The 19748-nt window shown below is 39.3% G+C and overlaps 1 protein-coding gene across 1 annotated transcript in view; it reads right to left on the bottom strand.

The window, feature by feature from the left end:
- Positions 1-19748, bottom strand: part of agpat5 (1-acylglycerol-3-phosphate O-acyltransferase 5 (lysophosphatidic acid acyltransferase, epsilon)) — a 133689-nt gene that overhangs the window by 54793 nt on the left and 59148 nt on the right. Inside the window, exons 5-6 of the mRNA XM_077218107.1 lie at positions 11582-11672; positions 10467-10628 (exon numbers count right to left, since the gene is read on the bottom strand). Of these exons, the coding sequence (XP_077074222.1) occupies positions 10467-10628; positions 11582-11672 (253 nt within the window). The remainder of the gene's footprint in view (positions 1-10466; positions 10629-11581; positions 11673-19748) is intronic.

Here is a 19748-nt window from a genome sequence, read left to right as displayed (position 1 = left end):
AGGTTTGGAAGAAATATAGAGCTGAGTATCATCAGCAAAACAGTGAAAGCTAATTCCATGTTTCCTAATGATATCTCCTAAAGGTAGCATGTAGAGAGTGAACAGCAACGGGCCTAGTACTGAGCCTTGTGGTACGCCATACTGAACTTGTGATCGATAAGACATCTCTTCATTTACTGCTACAAACTGATAGCGGTCAGATAAATATGATTTAAACCATGCTAATGCAATTCCACTAATGCCAACATAGTTTTCTAGTCTATTTAAGAGAATGTTGTGCTCAATGGTGTCAAATGCAGCACTAAGATCAAGTAACACTAATAGAGAGATACAACCACGATCGGATGATAAGAGCAAATCATTTGTGACTTTAATGAGAGCTGTCTCAGTGCTATGGTGCGGTCTAAATCCTGACTGGAAATCCTCGCAGATACCATTTCTTTTAAGAAACGAACACAGTTGTGAAGATACTGCCTTTTCTAGTATCTTTGACAGAAAAGGTAGATTTGAGATCGGCCTGTAATTGACTAATTCTGTAGGATCGAGTTGCGTTTTTTTAACAAGCGGTTTAATCATAGCCAGCTTAAAGGTTTTTGGTACGTATCCTAGAGACAAAGATGAATTAATGATGTTAAGAAGAGGATCTATGACTTCTGGAAGCATCTCTTTCAGTAGTTTAGTCGGTATAGGGTCTAACATACATGTTGTCGATTTAGATGAATTAACGAGTTTGCAAAATTCTTCCTCTCCTATGGCAACAAATGAATCAAATTTTACCTCGGGGAGACTATAATGCACTCCCTGATGTGATGCTGTAGTAGACGGTTGCATAGTTATAATTTTGTCCCTAATATTATCAATCTTATTAGTGAAGAAGTTCATAAAGTCATTACTGCTGTGTTTCTTGGAAACTTCCGGGCTTGAAGCTTTCTTTTTCGTTAGTGTTGCCACTCTTTCAAATAAATACCTTGGATTATGTTTATTTTCTTCTAATAGGGTTGAAAAATAAGCAGATCTAGCAGCTTTTAAAGCCTCTCTGTAAGCAATCGAGCTCTCCTTCCATGAAATCCGAAATACCTCTAGTTTTGTTTTCTTCCAGTTGCGCTCCATTTTTCTGGCTGCTCTCTTAAGGGCCCGGGTGTGCTCGTTGTACCACGGTGTTGGACTATTTTCTTTAATCTTCTTTAAGCGCAACGGAGCAACTGTATCTAAAGTGCTGGAAAGGAGAGAGTTAAAAGTTTCTGTTGCAATATCAAGTTCTTCTAAGCTATCTGGGATGCTGAGATGATGATACTGATTAGGAAGATTATTGATAAAGCAATCTTTAGTGGCAGAAGTGATAGGTCTAACATACTTGTAACACGGAGTTGGCTTTGCAGCCTTGGCTAAATGTAATTTACATGAGACTAGATAATGATCTGAGATGTCGTCGCTCTGCTGCAGAATTTCAACAGCATCAACATTGATTCCATGTGATAATATTAGATCTAGAGTATGATTACGACAATGAGTAGGACCTGACACGTGTTGTCTAACTCCAATAGAGTTAAGAATGTCTTTAAATGCCAATCCCATTGCATCTTTTCCATTATCTACATGTATATTAAAATCACCAACAATTAGGACTTTATCTGCAGTCAATACTAATTCTGATAGAAAGTCAGCAAATTCTTTGATAAAATCTTTATGGTGCCCTGGTGGCCTGTAGACAGTTGCCAGCAGAATTCTCAAACTTGATTTATCGTTTACATTATATATTTTTACATTAAGCACCAACACTTCAAAAGAAATATATTTTAAACTAGATTTTTTAGTGGTTTTGAAAATATTACTATAAATTACAGCGACACCTCCCCCTTTGCCTTTCAGGCGAGGTTCATGTTTATAACAGTAATCATGCGGGGTGGACTCATTTAAAGTAATGTAATCGTCTGGTTTTAGCCAGGTTTCTGTCATACACAGCGCATCTAGGTTATAATCTGAAATCATATCATTAACTATGAGTGCTTTTGAAGTAAGGGATCGAATATTCAGCAACCCAAGCTTTATCGTTTGCTCATCTGTATTATATCTATTTTTTATTTGTTGAATATCAATTACGTTCTTGGGTCTTGCGTCTCTCAACTTTCTCTTCACAATATCCCACAGATTCTCTATGGCAGGCCAATTGAGCACAGTAATACCATGGTCAGTAAACCATTTACCAGTGGTTTTGGCACTGTGAGCAGGTGCCAGGTCGTGCTGAAAAAAGAAATCATCTCCATAAAGCTTTTCAGCAGATGGAAGCATGAAGTGCTCCAAAATCCCCTGATAGCTAGCTGCATTGACCCTGCCCTTGATAAAACACAGTAGACCAACACCAGCAGCTGACATGTCACCCCAGACCATCACTGACTGTGGGTACTTGGCACTGGACTTCAGGCATTTTGGCATTTCCTTCTCCCAAGTCTTCCTCCAGACTCTGGCACCTTGATTTCCGAATGACATGCAAAATTTGCTTTCATCCGAAAAAAGTACTTTGGACCACTGAGCAACAGTCCAGTGCTGCTTCTCTGTAGCCCAGGTCATGCGCTTCTGCTGCTGTTTCTGGTTCAAAAGTTGCTTGAACTGGGAAAAGCGGCACCTGTAGCCCATTTCCTGCACACGCCTGTGCACGACGGCTCTGGATGTTTCTACTCCAGACTCAGTCCACTGCTTCCGCAGGTCCCCCAAGGTCTGGAATCGGTCCTTCTCCACAATCTTCCTCAGGGTCCGGTCACCTCTCCTCGTTGTGCAGCGTTTTTTGCCATACTTTTTCCTTCCCACAGACTTCCCATTGAGGTGCCTTGATACAGCACTCTGGGAACAGCCTATTTGTTCAGAAATTTCTTTGTGTCTTACCCTCTTGCTTGAGGGTGTCAATGATGGCCTTCTGGACAGCAGTCAGGTCGGCAGTCTTACCCATGATTGCGGTTTTGAGTACTGAAACAGGCTGGGAGTTTTTAAAAGCCCCAGGAATCTTTTGCAGGTGTTTAGAGTTAATTAGTTGATTCAAATGATTAGGTTAATAGCTCGTTAAGAGACCCTTTTCATGATATGCTAAAAGGTTTTGGGTTTTCATGAGCTGTATGCCAAAATCATCAGTATTAAAACAATAAAAGACCCGAAATATTTCAGTTGGTGTGCAATGAATCTAAAATATATGAAAGTTTAATTTTTATCATTTCATTATGGAAAATAATGAACTTTATCACAATATGCTAATTTTTTGAGAAGGACCTGTATATTGAATAAATTCGCCAGCTTCATCCATCAAATCAAAAACATACAAAACTTTTCTCAAAACACTCGTTTGCATAATGTCTTCCTATTTATTGTAATGGTCCTATTATTCCACAGGGTGGAGCCATGAGGTTGTGGGTAAATATTTTCCAGTAGTGCAATTTCTGCTTCTGGAAATGTGAAAGCTTAATAGGCAACTTAGAAATCTCGAAATCACATTTCAGCAAAAATTCTAATTCTCCGACCCTCTTGAATAAACACTTTGGTATATGAAACCATACTGAATTAAACTGAATTAGATAAAATCTTAACACAGCCTGAGTACTCCAATCATTGATTCAAATTCAGTGGCTTTCAGATCTCAAATTTTATAGTCTTTTATCATCTGGGGTTTTTCAATATAAGAGTTTTGTTTTTCCACATCAAATTAAACATTACAGAGTTAACCTTTTTAATCAGTTGAGGAGAAACATGAAGATAATTAGATGGATAAATTAGTTTAAATATGCCTTCAGCTTTGGTTTTTTTGCACTTAAATCTATCACTGGCTTCATCTGTCTGTTTCATATTTTATTTTTGTTCATTTTCATTAATAGTTCTCTTGTATTTGAATCTTTAGATATTATTAAACCAAGTTATTTCACTTCAGATTTAACCAGAATAGATATATACTTTCCTCAAACGAAGAGGTGACAGTTCACTTTAAAAAATAAAGCATTGGCCCAATGCTCTTGAAAAAAAATAAATGTTCAAGGGTCTCTCAATTATAGATTTTTCTCTAAAAAAAAATGACTGCGTCATCAGCAAATTGACTAATTCGATACTCAAAATCAAAAATGGTCTTATTCCTTTTAATTGAGGATGGTTGACAAGGAAGTAAGCTAGTATTTGAGAGCACAGTATAAACAATTTAAGAAACTGAACAACCTTGTATGATTCCACGCAAAATTTCAATTCTAAAAGTACACTCTAAAAAAAAGATTGTTATTTAAAGGGGTCATCAGATGCCTATTTTCCACAAGTTGGTATGATTTTTTAGGGTCTTTATGTAAAGTTTAAAACATACATACTTTGGTTAAAATTCATCAATGGTTGTGTAAAACAACACCCTTTTGACCTCCTAAAAACAGCTCTGTTCACAGCGACCCATTTCGGTGCTTGTCTCTTTAAATGATAATGAGAAAATGCTCACTTGTGTCAACAAAGGAGATGTAAAGTGCTGCCTTGGCAGACAGTATACAAATGGCTGAGGGTGGAAATATGCTAATATGGGACAGTCCATCAGCTGTCGTGGGCAGAGCATGAGCAATGTGACAATTTACTCCAAAGGCTTGATTATTGAGTGTTTAGGCTTTTTGAGGATTTAGGAGTGGAATGGATTATTTTCATTGTATGGTGGTTTGTGTCCACACACTGCAAAGACCCATTTATATACAAACGGCATATGAAAGTGAATTTTGCATCCGATAACCCCTTTAAAAAGGTTCTTTACACGCAGTACCAGTTCTATTTAGAACCGTATCGTCCTGAAGAACCCTTTATATGCTGAAATGGTTCTTTGACAGTGACAGATTTGAAAAACAAAAAGGCGGGAATAAAAAACCTTAAACTCCAACACAAAGCCACCTCATTACTGATTTTCTGGAGCTCAGCTATACAAGACTGTCAACATACTCTCAACAGGTAAATGATTTCTATCTTAAAATGTCTATAAATGTTAACAATAATTTCCTAACAGTCTTTTTCTCTTTTTAGTTTGAACAGAGCTGCTCACACTTACATGTTCTGTTAGTTAATGATACTCATCTTCTCTTCTCCACAAAGTAACAGAAATATGGAATTTATGATCCATAGTGTTTATTTTTATTATTTTTTATTATGACTTTATGCCTAAACATACCCAGTCACAAAAAAACATTAAAGCTATCCCATGACTTTATTTCACTTATTCCTTTTAACATGGTAAAGGGCTCATACTGTCAATTTTTGGCATTCATGAGCTGTTTTTACATAATCAAATGGAAGAGACACAATGTAACTCTAAACTCAATTGTGCATTTCAGATGCTGTCACATTTCATAACCATCATCTGCAAAGATAAACTGCCACTCAGAATACACACATAAAGGACGTAAAGACATCAAAGGGGATTATGAAGATATTTCACTGCAACTTGGTCTTCATTAATAAATAACAATTGCCATTGAACACGAAATAGATGTAATGTATTCAGCTAACAACTGTTGTTAGAGCACTGTAATTTTTCTACAACCGTCCATGTCAATAAAAAATAAATAAAAGCACCTAATTAACATGCTGTTTAAAAAAAAAATTAAAACCCAAATAGAGGCAACAAAATAAGACCAAAAGGTTAACACAATTAAGGTCCTATACATCACTTTCAAAGAATGGTTCTTTATGGAACCTCATAAAAAGGGTTCTATTTAGCACAAAATAGGGTTCTGCTATTGTTACAAGCCGAAGAACCCTAATTTGGTACCATTTAGAACTATCTTTCTTAAGTGTAATTCTAGGATATATAACTAAAGGGTACATATTATATAACATTTTAATAACCTTGCAAAACCCTTTCCCAAAACTAAACTTTTTAAGCATTGTAAATATAAATTAATGTACCATGGTATCGAATCCTTTAAAGAAAGCTATAAATAAAAAAGATATCTGATTGTATCATTAAATGATAATCTAATATGATAGGCTAATATGATTGATACATGTTCCCCCAACAAATGCTGATTGAAACTGAGTGTTAGATGACAAACCAAGCATAAACCAAGGCAAGTAACTCTGTTACAAATTATTATGCAAGTGACATCAGTACAATTAACATTCAGATTTCAGTTTTTCAAAGTAAGTGTGTTTTATTTCTCCATATCTTTTTAGATAACTGGTATCAACCTCAGACAGGTTTGTTAAGAAGTTTGCCAGGTCTACTTAGGTAAATGGAAACCCTACTTAAAAAGTCACAGTTCTCATGCAATATAGGATGAAAGATCTTTCTGAAAATGAAAAGCATGGTGCAATGTTATGCAAAGAGAATGAAAACAACTAATATTGTGTGAAAACAAAAGGAGATTATCGAACTATAATAAACTTTGTGAGTAATTTACAGCACAAGAGAACTGAGTCTGATAAAGGCTTAAGGAATGTTTGTCAAAAAAATTTATTTGTATTAAATGGACAGCTAAAGGACACTGTTGAGCAAAAAACAAGGTATTTGAAGCTGCTGGTGTCTCTGGAGCATAAAAGAACCTCTCCAAGCAGGCTGGCATTTGTGTGTAAAGTTGCATTTCAGCCACCTCTAACCAAAGATCACAAAAGAGAAATGTTTAAAGTGGGTGTAGAAATACATGAAGACTAATTTTTAAATAGTTTTATTCAATGACGAATGCCGTACTACAATGGATGGTCTAGATGGATGGAATGGTCAGTTTATAAGTAGACCTAGCAAACTATTTAACAAACTTGTCTGAGATTGATACCAGTTATCTAAAAAGATATGGAGAAATAAAACAAAAACACTTTCTTTGAAAAACTAAAATCTAAATGTTTATTGTACTGAATTCCTACTGATATGTCACTTGCATAATAATTTAACACCGTGAATAAACGCAACAGAGATATTGGTCTCCAATTATCTACTGACAGCAACTGTTTCTTAGGTTTAGACAGCAAGGTTGTTTATTGTACTGAAATCCTACTGATATGTCACTTGCATAATAATTTTGAACACCGTGTATAAACGCAACAGAGATATTGGTCTCCAATTATCTACTGACAGCAACTGTTTCTTAGGTTAAGACAGCAAGGTTATTAATCCAGTTTTTATAGTAGGGCATAAGCTCCCTTTCTGAATGCATTCTAAAAATGCATTACCGCATATAATAATTCCCTTATATCCTTCCAAAAATGATTTAAAAATTTGGTAACACTTTTCAATAAGGTTCATTAGTTAACTACCTTAGTTAACATGAACTAAGAATGAACAATACTTCTACAGCATTTATTAATCTTAGATAATATAAATTTCAACATTTACTAATACATTATTACAATCAAAGGTTGTATTTGTTAACATTAGTTAACCCACTGTGAACTAACATAAACAGCTGTATTTTTATTAACTAACATTAACAAAATACTGTAACAAATATATTGCTCATTGTTAGTTCATGTTAGTTAATACATTAACTGAAGTTAACTAATGAACCTTATTGTAAAGTGTTACCAAAAATTCTGTTGTTAAACCATCAATACCTGGTGATTTGCCGTTTTACATTTGTTTTACAGCCACATCAATTTCCACTAGTCGACATATCATCGGTATTTGTCATCCTCATTTAGTTTTTCGATACATTTAATATTTTCAAATTCAGAATCAAAATCCACTTCTTTATAATTAGATAATTAGGTTATGATGACAGAAAAGCCAAATTTCATTCAGAGTTTCTTTTTGATCATCAATTATAATATCATTAATCTCAAGCTTTTTTTTCTTTGTTTTTCAAGGCCGAAAAAATTATGATGAACTTTTTTTTCCTTTTTTAAATCCACCGGACTCTTGAACGGATTTAAGCTCCATTTGCTTTTTCTGAGTACAACTCATCTAATTGAGATCGCAATGCTTGTAGTTTTGCTGTTTTCTGGTGATACTTGTGTAATAACTGCCAATAAATGTATTTCCCCAATCAGTTCCTTTAGTTTTTGTTTTGTCATCACTGATAAGAATTTTCCTGTAATAATGGTTATTTGTTTGACCTTAAATTTAAACCATTCCCATTTATTCATGCAAGACAAAGCTTTCAATCTCTTCAATGATTTATCATCTGTTGACAAACTATAATTTAACAAATTGATATTATTGTTCATTATATAAACAAGTTCATTATTAAACTTCCATATATATTCATTTCTATAGTAAACACAAGCAGTGATTGACTGACGCAGAAATCTAAATTAAATTAAATTATGTCAAGGCTGTTTTGTGATTGATAATCAAAGCACATGTGATCAAGTTAGCACTTAATCCAATGGTAGAGCCACAGACCCTTGTTTCTCCCAATAATAAAACCATCTTGGCATAGCTTTACACAACACGCTGATGACATGCGATGTCTGTGCGAGCATGGTGAGCAGAGGTATGGAAATACATTAGTTGACAGGCAGGTGGAACATTCTATCATTGCATTCAGACTGACGAACACTTTTGGTCTTGGTCTTGAGACCAGACACCTAGGATAACAAAAGTGTTTATAAAAAATTTGCCAACCCTACCTTTAAATCCACTTTTTTTTCGGTTTGTTTTGCAATTTTTCTGTTTATTGAACATATAATAACAAGAAGTTTATATCAGTAATCCCATATTCATAATTGTGACCACAAATTTGCGATCCCCAAAACCAGACTAGTAGCACAGTCAGAATAAAAAAAAAGTCACATGTAACCACGTAAATTGGAATGAATTGGCTAAATTAGATAAAAATTTAATTCGGATTGTAAGGGGTGGATTAAACCTTTTCTAATCCAGTGGAGAGGATGTTAACACTTGATCGGATTGAAACCAGAAACTACAAAAGTACTGCGCATGTGCAATGACGTAGAAATGGCGTAATGACGTATGAAGTGTGGAACGAGCGTTTGTTGTTGCTGAATGAAGAGCAAAAAATAACTAAAATTCTCCTTCCACTCATCGTCTTTAAAGTGGAGCAGGACAACGTTTCACCAGTTCTTGTTTTGGATTCTCAATCGCAGACGTCTTGTTTTGGGCATGGGAAGAGGTTTTTCTACTACTTGATAAATATTAGCACCACAGCAAAGCGGTTCATGTGCTAGTCGTCTACTAATTAGGACTTAATAAATAGTAAGTCTGCTCTTTAAAACAAAGATAAGCAGCAACATAGGAGAATGGTTAGTATGCTCAAACAGCTGGAAACTATATTTGTGTAGTGAGCACATGACAAAAAACAATCATTAATATAGACCTATAAATATAATTACTGTAGTAATTGGAATTTTTACAATGGAAATGAATCAATCAAAAACTTACTTAGGCTGGACAGTAACTCACTTCTAAAGCTACTGTACAGCCAAAATAATCTTTGTTGCATTAATTTCCTATTATCACTGTAAAGCTGCTTTGAAACAATCTGCATTGTATAAAGTGGAATATAAATGAAGGTATCTATCTGAACAGAGACTGTGCGCCCCTTTTCATGTGTCTGAACAAGAACGTATGAACAACGCAATATATTACAAAATACAATTGTAATATAAACAAAACAAATTAACCGAACTGACCTCCATCGCCACTCTGTATCTGCCTGAACTCAAATATCCCTCCTGGTCCGCATCGACTTAAACTGGGTTCTCACGTGTGCCAAACTTGCCACCAACTGGACAGGGGTTGGACATTCCACCCTCAGTGTAATGTTTAGTTTAAAGTGTTTGATATTTTCTGCCTTTACCACATGCGTTGTTGCATGACTGTCTATTAACTAAATTAATTACAGTCTCAACAGCAGTTTATAAGCTCATTTATAGCACACTTTCAAGCTAACCTTTTAAAAATTCCCTACAGTCTCTGTGCTCACATTGTCCTGGACACCAATATTTTAACGATTCATTAAAAAAAATTAAAAACAACCTCGACCGAGATTTCAGTATGGATATACCGGTTAAAATTTTTGTAGTATTATAACACTGTGAGTGTATATTAGCACTTGTTGTGTTTGCTTGTGGAATCTGACAGAGCTTGCACCCAGAAACGGTAATGCGTGACAGACTAAACAAGCTAATTGAGAATTGCCAAATGTTACTGGTTGGCATCAACTACTGAAACTATTGTATCGTGACAACCCTATTGCTTACCATTGTCTCAAAAGAAAAAGTTTCTTTCATAAAGGATGTAGACACAATATCCTGACAGCTATCTAAATGTTGCTACTGTTTATTCCTGTGAAAAACAGGATGTTTTCTACAGGATGTTTTCTGTTGCTTTAGTGTTTTTGAGAACCTATACTAATGGAGAATAACATGTTGCAACACTCACTGTTTACAGGAAGTGACAGGAAATTCACATATCTGTATTTTACCAACACTCAATCAGTGGTATAACACTGTGTGTCCACCACATTTCCGGTGTTCGTTTCAGTTGCTTGCAAACTCAATGTAATACAATAACAAACCTGGCATTGTAGGAGCTGGATGTCTCTGGCCATCTGCTGTGAGAGTTCCCTCATATGCAACAGTTATGTCATAGATAGCATCCAGATGTTCCTTCATAGTCTCAATGGCAACGTGTGACGCTTTCATTCTTGGTGTTAAAATGTGCTTCAGCACAGAAAGTCCTGCAACAGGCAAGACAACATGACTATTGCAAGTAAATTTAGTTAGATAAACAGTGATCTAGTATATGGGAACAACATCTAGAAATGTGTTATTAGAAATAAAACATCTAGACATTTTTTATTAGTGATAAACAATATATTGTCTTAGCCTTACAATGCTTTTGGGAAAGGCTGCCCAAGTACATAACAAATGTCTCTATGATATACTTACTGTAGGCTTAAAGGGATAAATGAAAAATGTTGTTTCCTTTATGTATTTTTGTACTATTTTTGCAAGAAAGTTTTGGTTGCATGGGTTTTCAATAGATTGACAAAATAATGAGAGAATATTAAAAATATATTAATTTGTTTTCTGAAGATGAACGATAGTCTTGATTTGGAGTAACATGAGGGTGAGTAAACTGACAGAATCTTTATTTTTGAATAAACTATCCCTTTAAGATTCTTATGAGAAATGCAGTCATGGCTGATTAATTGACCAGTTAACTCAAATTTCCATTCCAACGAGTTTCAGTTCAAAGTCTACTTATATGTCGAAGAATTCTGTTTTCAAATATCAAATAGAAGGGAATTCAAAGTAAATTTTAAGTGTGAAAAAAGGTATTCAGTCTTGTTTGCTATATTCGAATTCATATTGTATAATAGCTTTGTGTGGCGAACAGAGCGATGTTTGTTATTCTTTAATCCCTTTACCAGCAAATAACAAATAATAATATAAAAAGGAACATATGATGTTGAATAACCAATGAATGAAAAAATTGGGGTGAACTGCTCATTTTAATTGAATACATTCACCCTAAAATGCATTTTATAGATCTTATTGTGAACAATTTATTTTGTACATGCATTACAATAAAGTAGTATGTACAAAATATCGGTTTCTACTTCTGTTTCATTGTGATTTATATAAGTGTACATATCTGAAGGGCAGCTTAATAGAGGAAAAACAATACCTTCTTTAGAGGCAAAAGCCTGACTGTCACTAATTACTTTCTTGAGCTCAGGGTTGTAACGGGTTCCCTCTGGGAAAATGACAAGATACATCTGTGCAGAAAAAAAGTGGAACAGAATCATAAAAAATGCAGCACTTACTACTGTTAGTGAATTATGAGTATCACAGTCGTGGGACAGGGCAATTCTAGGTAGACATCACTCAGTTGTGTCACAGAGAAAAAAAATGCACAACTCGGGAATATCAAATATGGGAAAAGGACGCAGAATCCCATTATCCCCTTGCACATGAAAGATGAAGGTCTTGGCTCCAACTAACAGTATGACAGGAACATTTATGACACAGCTGGATAGCTCAAATAGTGTCATGGGAGAAAACTATTTTAGTCCCAAAAATTCCATAGGGGCACAGAGACAAGTAAAGGGCACTTTTCATTGTCAGGAAAAAGGTTACATTCATATTATTTCCAAAAAATATATAATACAAAAATAACAAATATATCATAATTAACAAGTTTAAAATATTTTTTAACCCCTATCTGCAACCATGTAGCTCCATTCTGTTAAAAGCAAAACAAACAAAAAACATCTAGGGTTGGAAATCAATTTTTTGATTATTTTCTTTTTGTTCAAAATTTAGACAAACCAAATTATTTGATTAATTATAATGAGTGAGTCCGAAATGACTGCAAAAACAAGGATTAGATTGACAGCTTCACGTTACGTATCAATATCACTAAACAAAAGACTCAAAAGATAAAGCTAATGTGACAAAATTGATATTTGTTATCAGGGACCAAGACCTGAAAAAGTGCATGGCTCTATTATTCTCCTAACTCAATTTGGTGCGCATCTCGTGCATACAGTGCTGGTCAGAATTATTTGCCTCCTTGGTAAATATGATCAAAGATGGCTGTAAAAAATAAATCTGCATTGTTTATACTTTTGATGTTTATTTAAAAAAAAAGCAAAAATCTAACCTTTTATTGAAGTAAAAGAATTGAAAGTGGGGGGAAAATCACATGAAATAAATGTTTTTCTCCAAAACACGTTGGCCACAATTATTGGCACCATTTTATTAATACTTTTTGCAACCTCCTTTTTCCAAGACAATAGCTCGGAGTTTTCTCCTATAATGCCTGATGAGTTTGGAGAACACCTGACAAGAGATCAGAGATCATTCCTCCATACAGAATCTCTCCAGATTCTCTCCAGAATCTCTCCTTCAGATTCCCAGCTCCATGTTCTATAGGGTTCAGGATCATGTGTAAGATGAAATACTCTGATGTATCTTTAATGCTTTGGGCAAGCATTAAAGATACATCAGAGTATTTCATTTTGCACATAGGTTACTTTTTTATCCCTGTATGAACCAAACCCATATTAAATGTTTGCTACCAAAAAGCTCTTTTTTTTGTTTTGTTTCATCAGGCATTATAGGAGAAGACACAGTCCTGTTATCTTGGAAAAAGGAGGTTGCAAAAAATATTTTAAAAAAGGGGGCAAATAATTGTTCCCAACGTGTTTTGGAGAAAAATATTTCATAATGTGAATTGAGAGCATATGACGTAATTTATATATATCTTTAAGATGGAAAAATGCGGTTTTACAGATACTGACACGTAACTTTCAAATGAAAGATTGGTATCAAAGAGCACACCCACGTTCCTCACCGACGACGAGGACTTGACAGAGCAGCCATCAAGTATTAGACTGTATTCTAGGTTATTACGTGAGGAAGTATTTTTGTCCAATAATTCTGAAAGTTTTTTCAGAATTAAGTAGTAGGAAATTACTAGTCATCCAGTTTTTTTATATCAGCTATGCATTCCGTTAATTTTGTGGATTAATTTTTGTGGATTGCAGCGAACGCTGTAACGGCAGCCACATAAACTAAGACATAAACTAACTAATAAACTAACTAATCCAACAGCTCTTGAAGGAAACTAAGCAACCACGACACCCCACGTCCGTGGGTCCAGACTTCTATCGGCACACCATTTGGAGAACACAGACCATTTAGACGCATACAGCAGTCTCGTAGAGGGAGCTCTGGATTGCGTGATCGTTTTAATCACTCCTTCTGGCAAGACAACGGGTACACGTTGATTAACCATACGTGCATAGACCAGCGCTCTGGATAGGGATGCCAGATTGAGTGAGATCTCTCCTCACCGGAATCGGCCAAGGGGCTGTGTATGACAGCCACGTCAGCTCCGGGAACCATACTTGATTCTCCCATCGCGGGGCTATAAGGAGCACCGAGTGGCGCGTTTCCCTGATCCTTTTGATTACCTGTGGTAACAGAGACCGGAGGGAAAGCATAGAGAGGGAGGCTGGGCCAGGTTTGGGCCAGCGCACCCTCGTTCTTTGAAAAGTCAAGTCAAGTCAAGTCATCCTCATTTATATAGTGCTTTTAACAATGTAGATTGTTTCAAAGCAGCTTTACAGAGATAAACATATAATATAAGGTCACAGAGATTGGTTTAGTTTTATAGTGGTTCTTGAAAAATGTTTTTTCCAGCTAAAGTTAGTTTTGATTGATTCACTTCCGTCTAAATGATAGTTTGTTATTAAATTAGGGGCCGCTAAGACGACACCGTTGGAAAGAACACTGGGCAGTGAGCGTTGTCCTTTGACGCAAGCAGGTCGACTTCCACTTTGCCGAAAAGGCGCCATAGTGACTGGACTGTTTGGGGGTGCAGAGATCATTCCCCTGGGAGAACATGGTTCCTGGACAGTTTGTCTGGACCGTCGTTCAGATGGCCTGGCACATGTGTGGCTCTCAGCGAGCGCAGGAGGTGCTGTGACCATATGAGAAGGCGTTCTGTCAGATAGCAGAGACTCCTGGATCTGACACAACTCAGATGGTTAATGTAGGACACCACAGACATGTTGTCTGAACGGACCAGTACGTGGTGGTCCCGTATGAACGGGAGGAAGCGCTTGAGTGCGTTCGACCGCTATCATCTCCAGACAGTTTATGTGAAAGTGTTTCTCTCGGTCTGACGACAGGCCAAAGACCGGTCTGCCCTCAAAAAGAGCGCCCCATCCTAAGTTAGGTGTCCGTCGAGATGACCTTTCGGTGAGAGACAGCTCCGATTGTCACCCCCTGCTGGTACCAGTCAGCCGCTAACCAGGGCTGCAGAGCTGAAACGCAGCTCTGAGTTACTCTGATCTGTTTGCGGCCGAAAACCCAAGCCTGGCGAGGTACTCGGGCGTTCAACCAGCGTTGTATCGGGCACATGCGCAGTAGGCCCAGCTGGACCACTGCTGCAGGTGATGCCATACAGCCCAGCATCCTCTGGAATGTTTTAGAGGAGGGATGCTGCCCTTCTGTAAAGATGCGGCCAGGTGTCGCAAACGGCGTGCGCGCTGTGTCGATAAACAGGCCGTCATAGCCACAGAGTCCAGTTCTATTCTTAGAAAGGAAACTGACTGGCTGGGCAGTAATGAGCTCTTGGTCCAGTTGACCGTGAGACCCAGGCTTTCCAGATGACTGAGGAGCACTGTTCTGTGAGATAAGAGTTCTATCTCTGACTGTGCTAAAATCAGCCAATCGTTCAAATAGTTCAGAATTTGCATGCCTTGTTCTCTCAGGGGTCGAGAGCCAAGCTCTTCGTGAATGTACGGGGTGCTAAAGACAGGCCGAACGGGAGGGCGGTGTATTGATATACCCGACCGTCGAGGGCGAATCTCAAGAATGGCCTGTGACGGGGTATTATCGGGATCTGCAAGTATGCATCCTTCAGATCGAGAGAGATAAACCAGTCCCTCGGGCGAATTTGCGCGAGAATATGTCTGGTCGTGAGCATTTTGAACGGTCTTTTCATAAGAGCTTTGTTCAAGTATCTCAGATCTAAGATGGGTCTTAGAGCTCCGTCCTTTTTGGGTACGAGAAAATAGCGGCTGTAAAAGCCTGACTCGCTCAGAGAAGGAGGTACTGGTTCTATGGCCCCTTTGCAAAGCAGTTTGGCTATTTCTGCGCGGAGTAGATGCGCTACTTCCGCTTTCACTTTCGTCTCGGTCCGTGTTTAAAAGCGAAGGGGACGGCGAGCGAACTGTAGTGAATAGCCCTGTCTTATTGTCCTCAGCACCCATTCTGATACCCCTGAAATAGCCTGCCAAGCTTTTACTTGTACAGCTCGGGGCAGAATGGACTCCGGGTCCCGATCGCCGCACTCTGTGGGCACGGGAAACTGAACTGGAGGTGTGTGCATGAGGCGCGCGCCCACGGATCTTGGAAATGGCAGCTCGCTGACAGCTGTGGCTGGCTGTATCACTTGAGACGTCCCGATTATTTGGAATGGGGAACGTTTTGTGATAATATTGTGTGCGAGCGAAGCCTGGGGTGAAGTGTTTGTCCGTAAGCGTGAGCGCTCGTGCGCGGGCATGTGACTTACGTTCATAACATGGCCGCTGTGAGGCTGTTGCCGTGTAACAGACCGTGCAGCTAGTAGGTGTGGGCACAGATTTGTGGGCAAATATTCTACGTTTATCACTCGAGCGGTATTTGCCAGCTTTATGAGAGTGGGTGTCTGCGAGTGTGTGACACACGGGGTTTATAGTGTTTGTGTGTAGAGGTTAGCACATGGTTGTGGGCAAATTTTCTACACTTAAAACGCCATCGGCGTGAGCCGGATAACCAGACATTATAGTCTTTTTGAGATTTCTCTGGGTCGCCGTAAAAACGGCGGTTGTGTGCAGGCGAGCGGGTTGTGTTGCCGACTCATTGGCTGCTAAATACACTACTGCAGCAGCCTTCTCTGAGGGGACTGGCAGGGCGAGACACTTTGACAGCGGTCCGGCAGCGGTGAGACCCAACCGTCTTTTCCTCTCTGCTGTAGCTAGGAGGACTTCGCGTGCTGAGGCTTCAGCGCAATCTTAGGCCGGGGTTCCCGCAGGGGGAGGCGGCATGTGGCGGCTGGATGAGCATGATCTAGGGCGGACACCCTGTCGTCGCTGCGAAGGCTGTGGCTGAGCTGGACGCTGGTTTGAGCTTCGTGCAGGCTGCTGATCACGTGAGCGACCTGCAGCAGAGCTAGAGCGTCGAGGCAGGAAGAGGTTCATGGCCTGCGAGGTCTTCTGTACTTTGGAGAAGCGGTCGACGATCCCGTTCACCACTCGGCCGAAGAGACCGGTTGGAGAGAGCGGCGTGTTGAGAAATGCGGAGCGCTCGGACTCCCTCATGTCATCAAGCATCAACCAGAGGTGCCTCTCTGTGACGGTGAGCGACGCCATGCATCTCACGATTGCCTGAGCAGCGGATTTCGTAGCGCAAAGGGAAAGGTCCGTCGCACTTCTCAAATCTGTGATGGCGGCTGGATCCTTGCTTCGTGGAGGAGATCAGCCTGAAGGATCTAAAGCACAGCCATCGAGTGCAGGGCGGAAGCAGCTTGTCCGGCGGCTGTAAATGCGCGGCCGACAAGGGCTGAAGTGGTCCTGCAGGCTTTGGACGGGAGGGCAGACTTTGAGCGCCATCTCGCAGAGGGCAGGCAAAGGTGCACTGCGACCCCCTCCTCCACTGGGGGGACAGTTTTGTACCCCTTCTCGGCGGCGCCGTCCACTTGGGAGAGCGCCGCGGAGACGTGTGTGCAGATTCTAGCGGAGAATGGTGCATTCCACGAGCTCAGCGTGAAGCTCCGGTAGAAATGGAGCTGATCTGGAAACGGGTGGTGGGCGGCGGCTGTGGAGAAAACAGCCGTCGAGCCTGTTGGGCGCGGGCTACTTTGGCGGTGACCAATCCAGCCTGAGTTGGTCGACGGCCTTTGACAGGAGCAGCATAAGCTCCGCTTCCACACCAGCCCGAGTCCTGCTGGATTCCTGGACAGAGGCGGCGGCGGCGGAGTGATGAGAACTCGACCACTCCTCGCTGTCTGATTCCAGGATGGAACAGCTGTCTCGTGGGTCGATTCCTTCAGCTTCGTCCCCTGAGGCGGCGGAAGTGCAGGCCAGAGTCGGCAGCTAGGCAACCGGGAGGGGCAGAGAAAGAGAGAGAGAAGCTGGCGGGATGCAATCCGGCGAGCTCTTCATAGTGACCTCAGGCTCCGGTCGCCTCATTGAGCTGCAGTTGCCGCAGGGCAGCCAATTAGCATGCGAGTTTGCCTGCTCTAGGTCTGCTAGCTGCTGCACTGCATTGACAAATGAAAAAATGAGGATAATTTTTTTTGGCTTCAATATCTCGAGAAAAGATGACTTAACCCGTAGCGTAAGCAACCTCTCGTAAGAGAACACCAATTTTTAACATGAAATCGTTTGTAATCATTTAAAAAAAATAAAGAATGGTTTAATATATGTGGCACATGTAAAAATAACTGTAAAAGCTTTCTCTCTAGCCCTTAAATCATTTTGTTACCAAGGGGCATTTTGCAGCTCCAAGTGGCCATTTAAAAAAAAAAAAAAAACACTAGTCAGAGAAAAACCTTGCAAGAACCATATATATATATATAAAGGTTGATATTTATTTATATTTTGGCCCAGTGTATTTCTATCTGTCACAAGCATCTTTTATTATTCTTTTATGGTATGCTAAAAAACTTTTACATTCCAAAATACTCCAGCATGTCTAATTTTTTTTACTTGTATTAATTCTTGAAAAATCTAAAATAAAGCTCTATTTGTTTTCTGTCAAATGATACCACAAATATGCTTTTTCTCCAAAGGGTTTAGGAAAGACAAACATTTGAGTCCAAGCATGTCATTTTCATAGCCTGGCAAACCAGACCTACATCAAGATGTTAGGTCTGGGAACTCACAATTGGCATACCTCAATACGAGGGGCGGGATAAACGGTTGTCTTTCAAATTCCCTCTGCACGCAATAGGACAGCACTACAACCAACCAGAGCCATGAACGGCTGTGGCTGAGTGAGTCCCATGCGTTTTTCCACCAGCGGAGCTAGTTGAAATATTCGAAGTCGAATCCGGTCGTCAAAACTCCGAACACATCTTCCTTTTTTAAGAATGACTTAAGTGACTTTCTCTTAACTCCAAGTCCTCCAGAGTAGCGGCCAAAGCCGATTCGAAAGACCGCTGTTTACCAGGGGCATCATCTTTGTTTTCAAGTAGCAGGGAAATCACCAATAAAAATCACACGGAACAGTCACAACTCTGCCGTCATTATGTTAAGCCCGCCCACCAACTCTATACACGATGTGTTTGGCCTGACCAGAGTTTGGTTTTTCCAGCTCAAATGCCAACGGAGAGTTGCTAGACCACACTTTGCTGCAAAATAATTTTTGCTGCCGCTAGGGTGCGCTAGCCTAGATTTCTAGGCTATCAGTTTCATGTTTTGGGCTCAAAAAAAGGTTAAGTTTCTTTGAACGTGGTATGGTTGTTGGTGCCAGGCGGGCAGGTCTGAGTATTTTAGAAACTACTGATCTACTGGAATTTTCTTGCACAACCTTGCATTTGGTGCTTTTGCACGCGCAGTCACAACAACAAAAAAAGTTTTCAAAGTGCCTCCGCGGACATCCTCCGATGGCTATTTATACATCTCGCAGACCCTCGCACAGGTGTACGCAAAGAAAAAAGTATAACAGAGCTAGAGGTGGGCGATATATCGTTTAGACGATAATATCCAAATTGTTGTTTGGACGATATGCAAAATTGGGATATCGAATATTTCATAATTTGTACAATCCGACCCCCCAAACATGAAAAGAGCTGAAGGAAGTTAAAGAGAAAACAAATAATGCACACTATAACCTTCTAAACAATTATATGTAGCGATTTTAATACTGTAGGGGTTTGTTAATCTAATTTTTTGTACAAAATCACAATACTAATTTGCAATATACAACTACGAAGTTCTTACCTGTGTGTTATGACGTTTCATAGGTTGAAGCAACAATCCAAAATCGTAAAGAGTAAAGCCGAAGTACGATTAATAAAATAGCTGCTAGAAAAGGCAAAATATGAAGTCTGAAGTTAAAAAGTTTCTTAAATGTCTGTGGCGTCCTCAAGTGGCAAGCTTCGTGATTGCATCATTAGAAAATTGCATTGTATAATGAGTCCAAAAGATGGAATACATTTTCCCAAGAGATCGGTTTGGTACGCATTACAAGCCGAACCATTCCGGTGGTTGGACCATTTTTCCTGCCGACCAAAATCCGCGCTGGAGCGAACACCACAACGTTGCGCAACATCAAATGGCAAATGAAATGAAAGC

Source organism: Siphateles boraxobius, unplaced genomic scaffold (assembly GCF_051911475.1).
Source record: "Siphateles boraxobius isolate OS27281-9 unplaced genomic scaffold, OSU_SipBor_1 12, whole genome shotgun sequence".
Lineage (NCBI taxonomy): Eukaryota > Metazoa > Chordata > Actinopteri > Cypriniformes > Leuciscidae > Siphateles > Siphateles boraxobius.
Note: the sequence above shows the minus strand (reverse complement) of the source record. Positions and strands in the feature narration are given on the sequence as shown.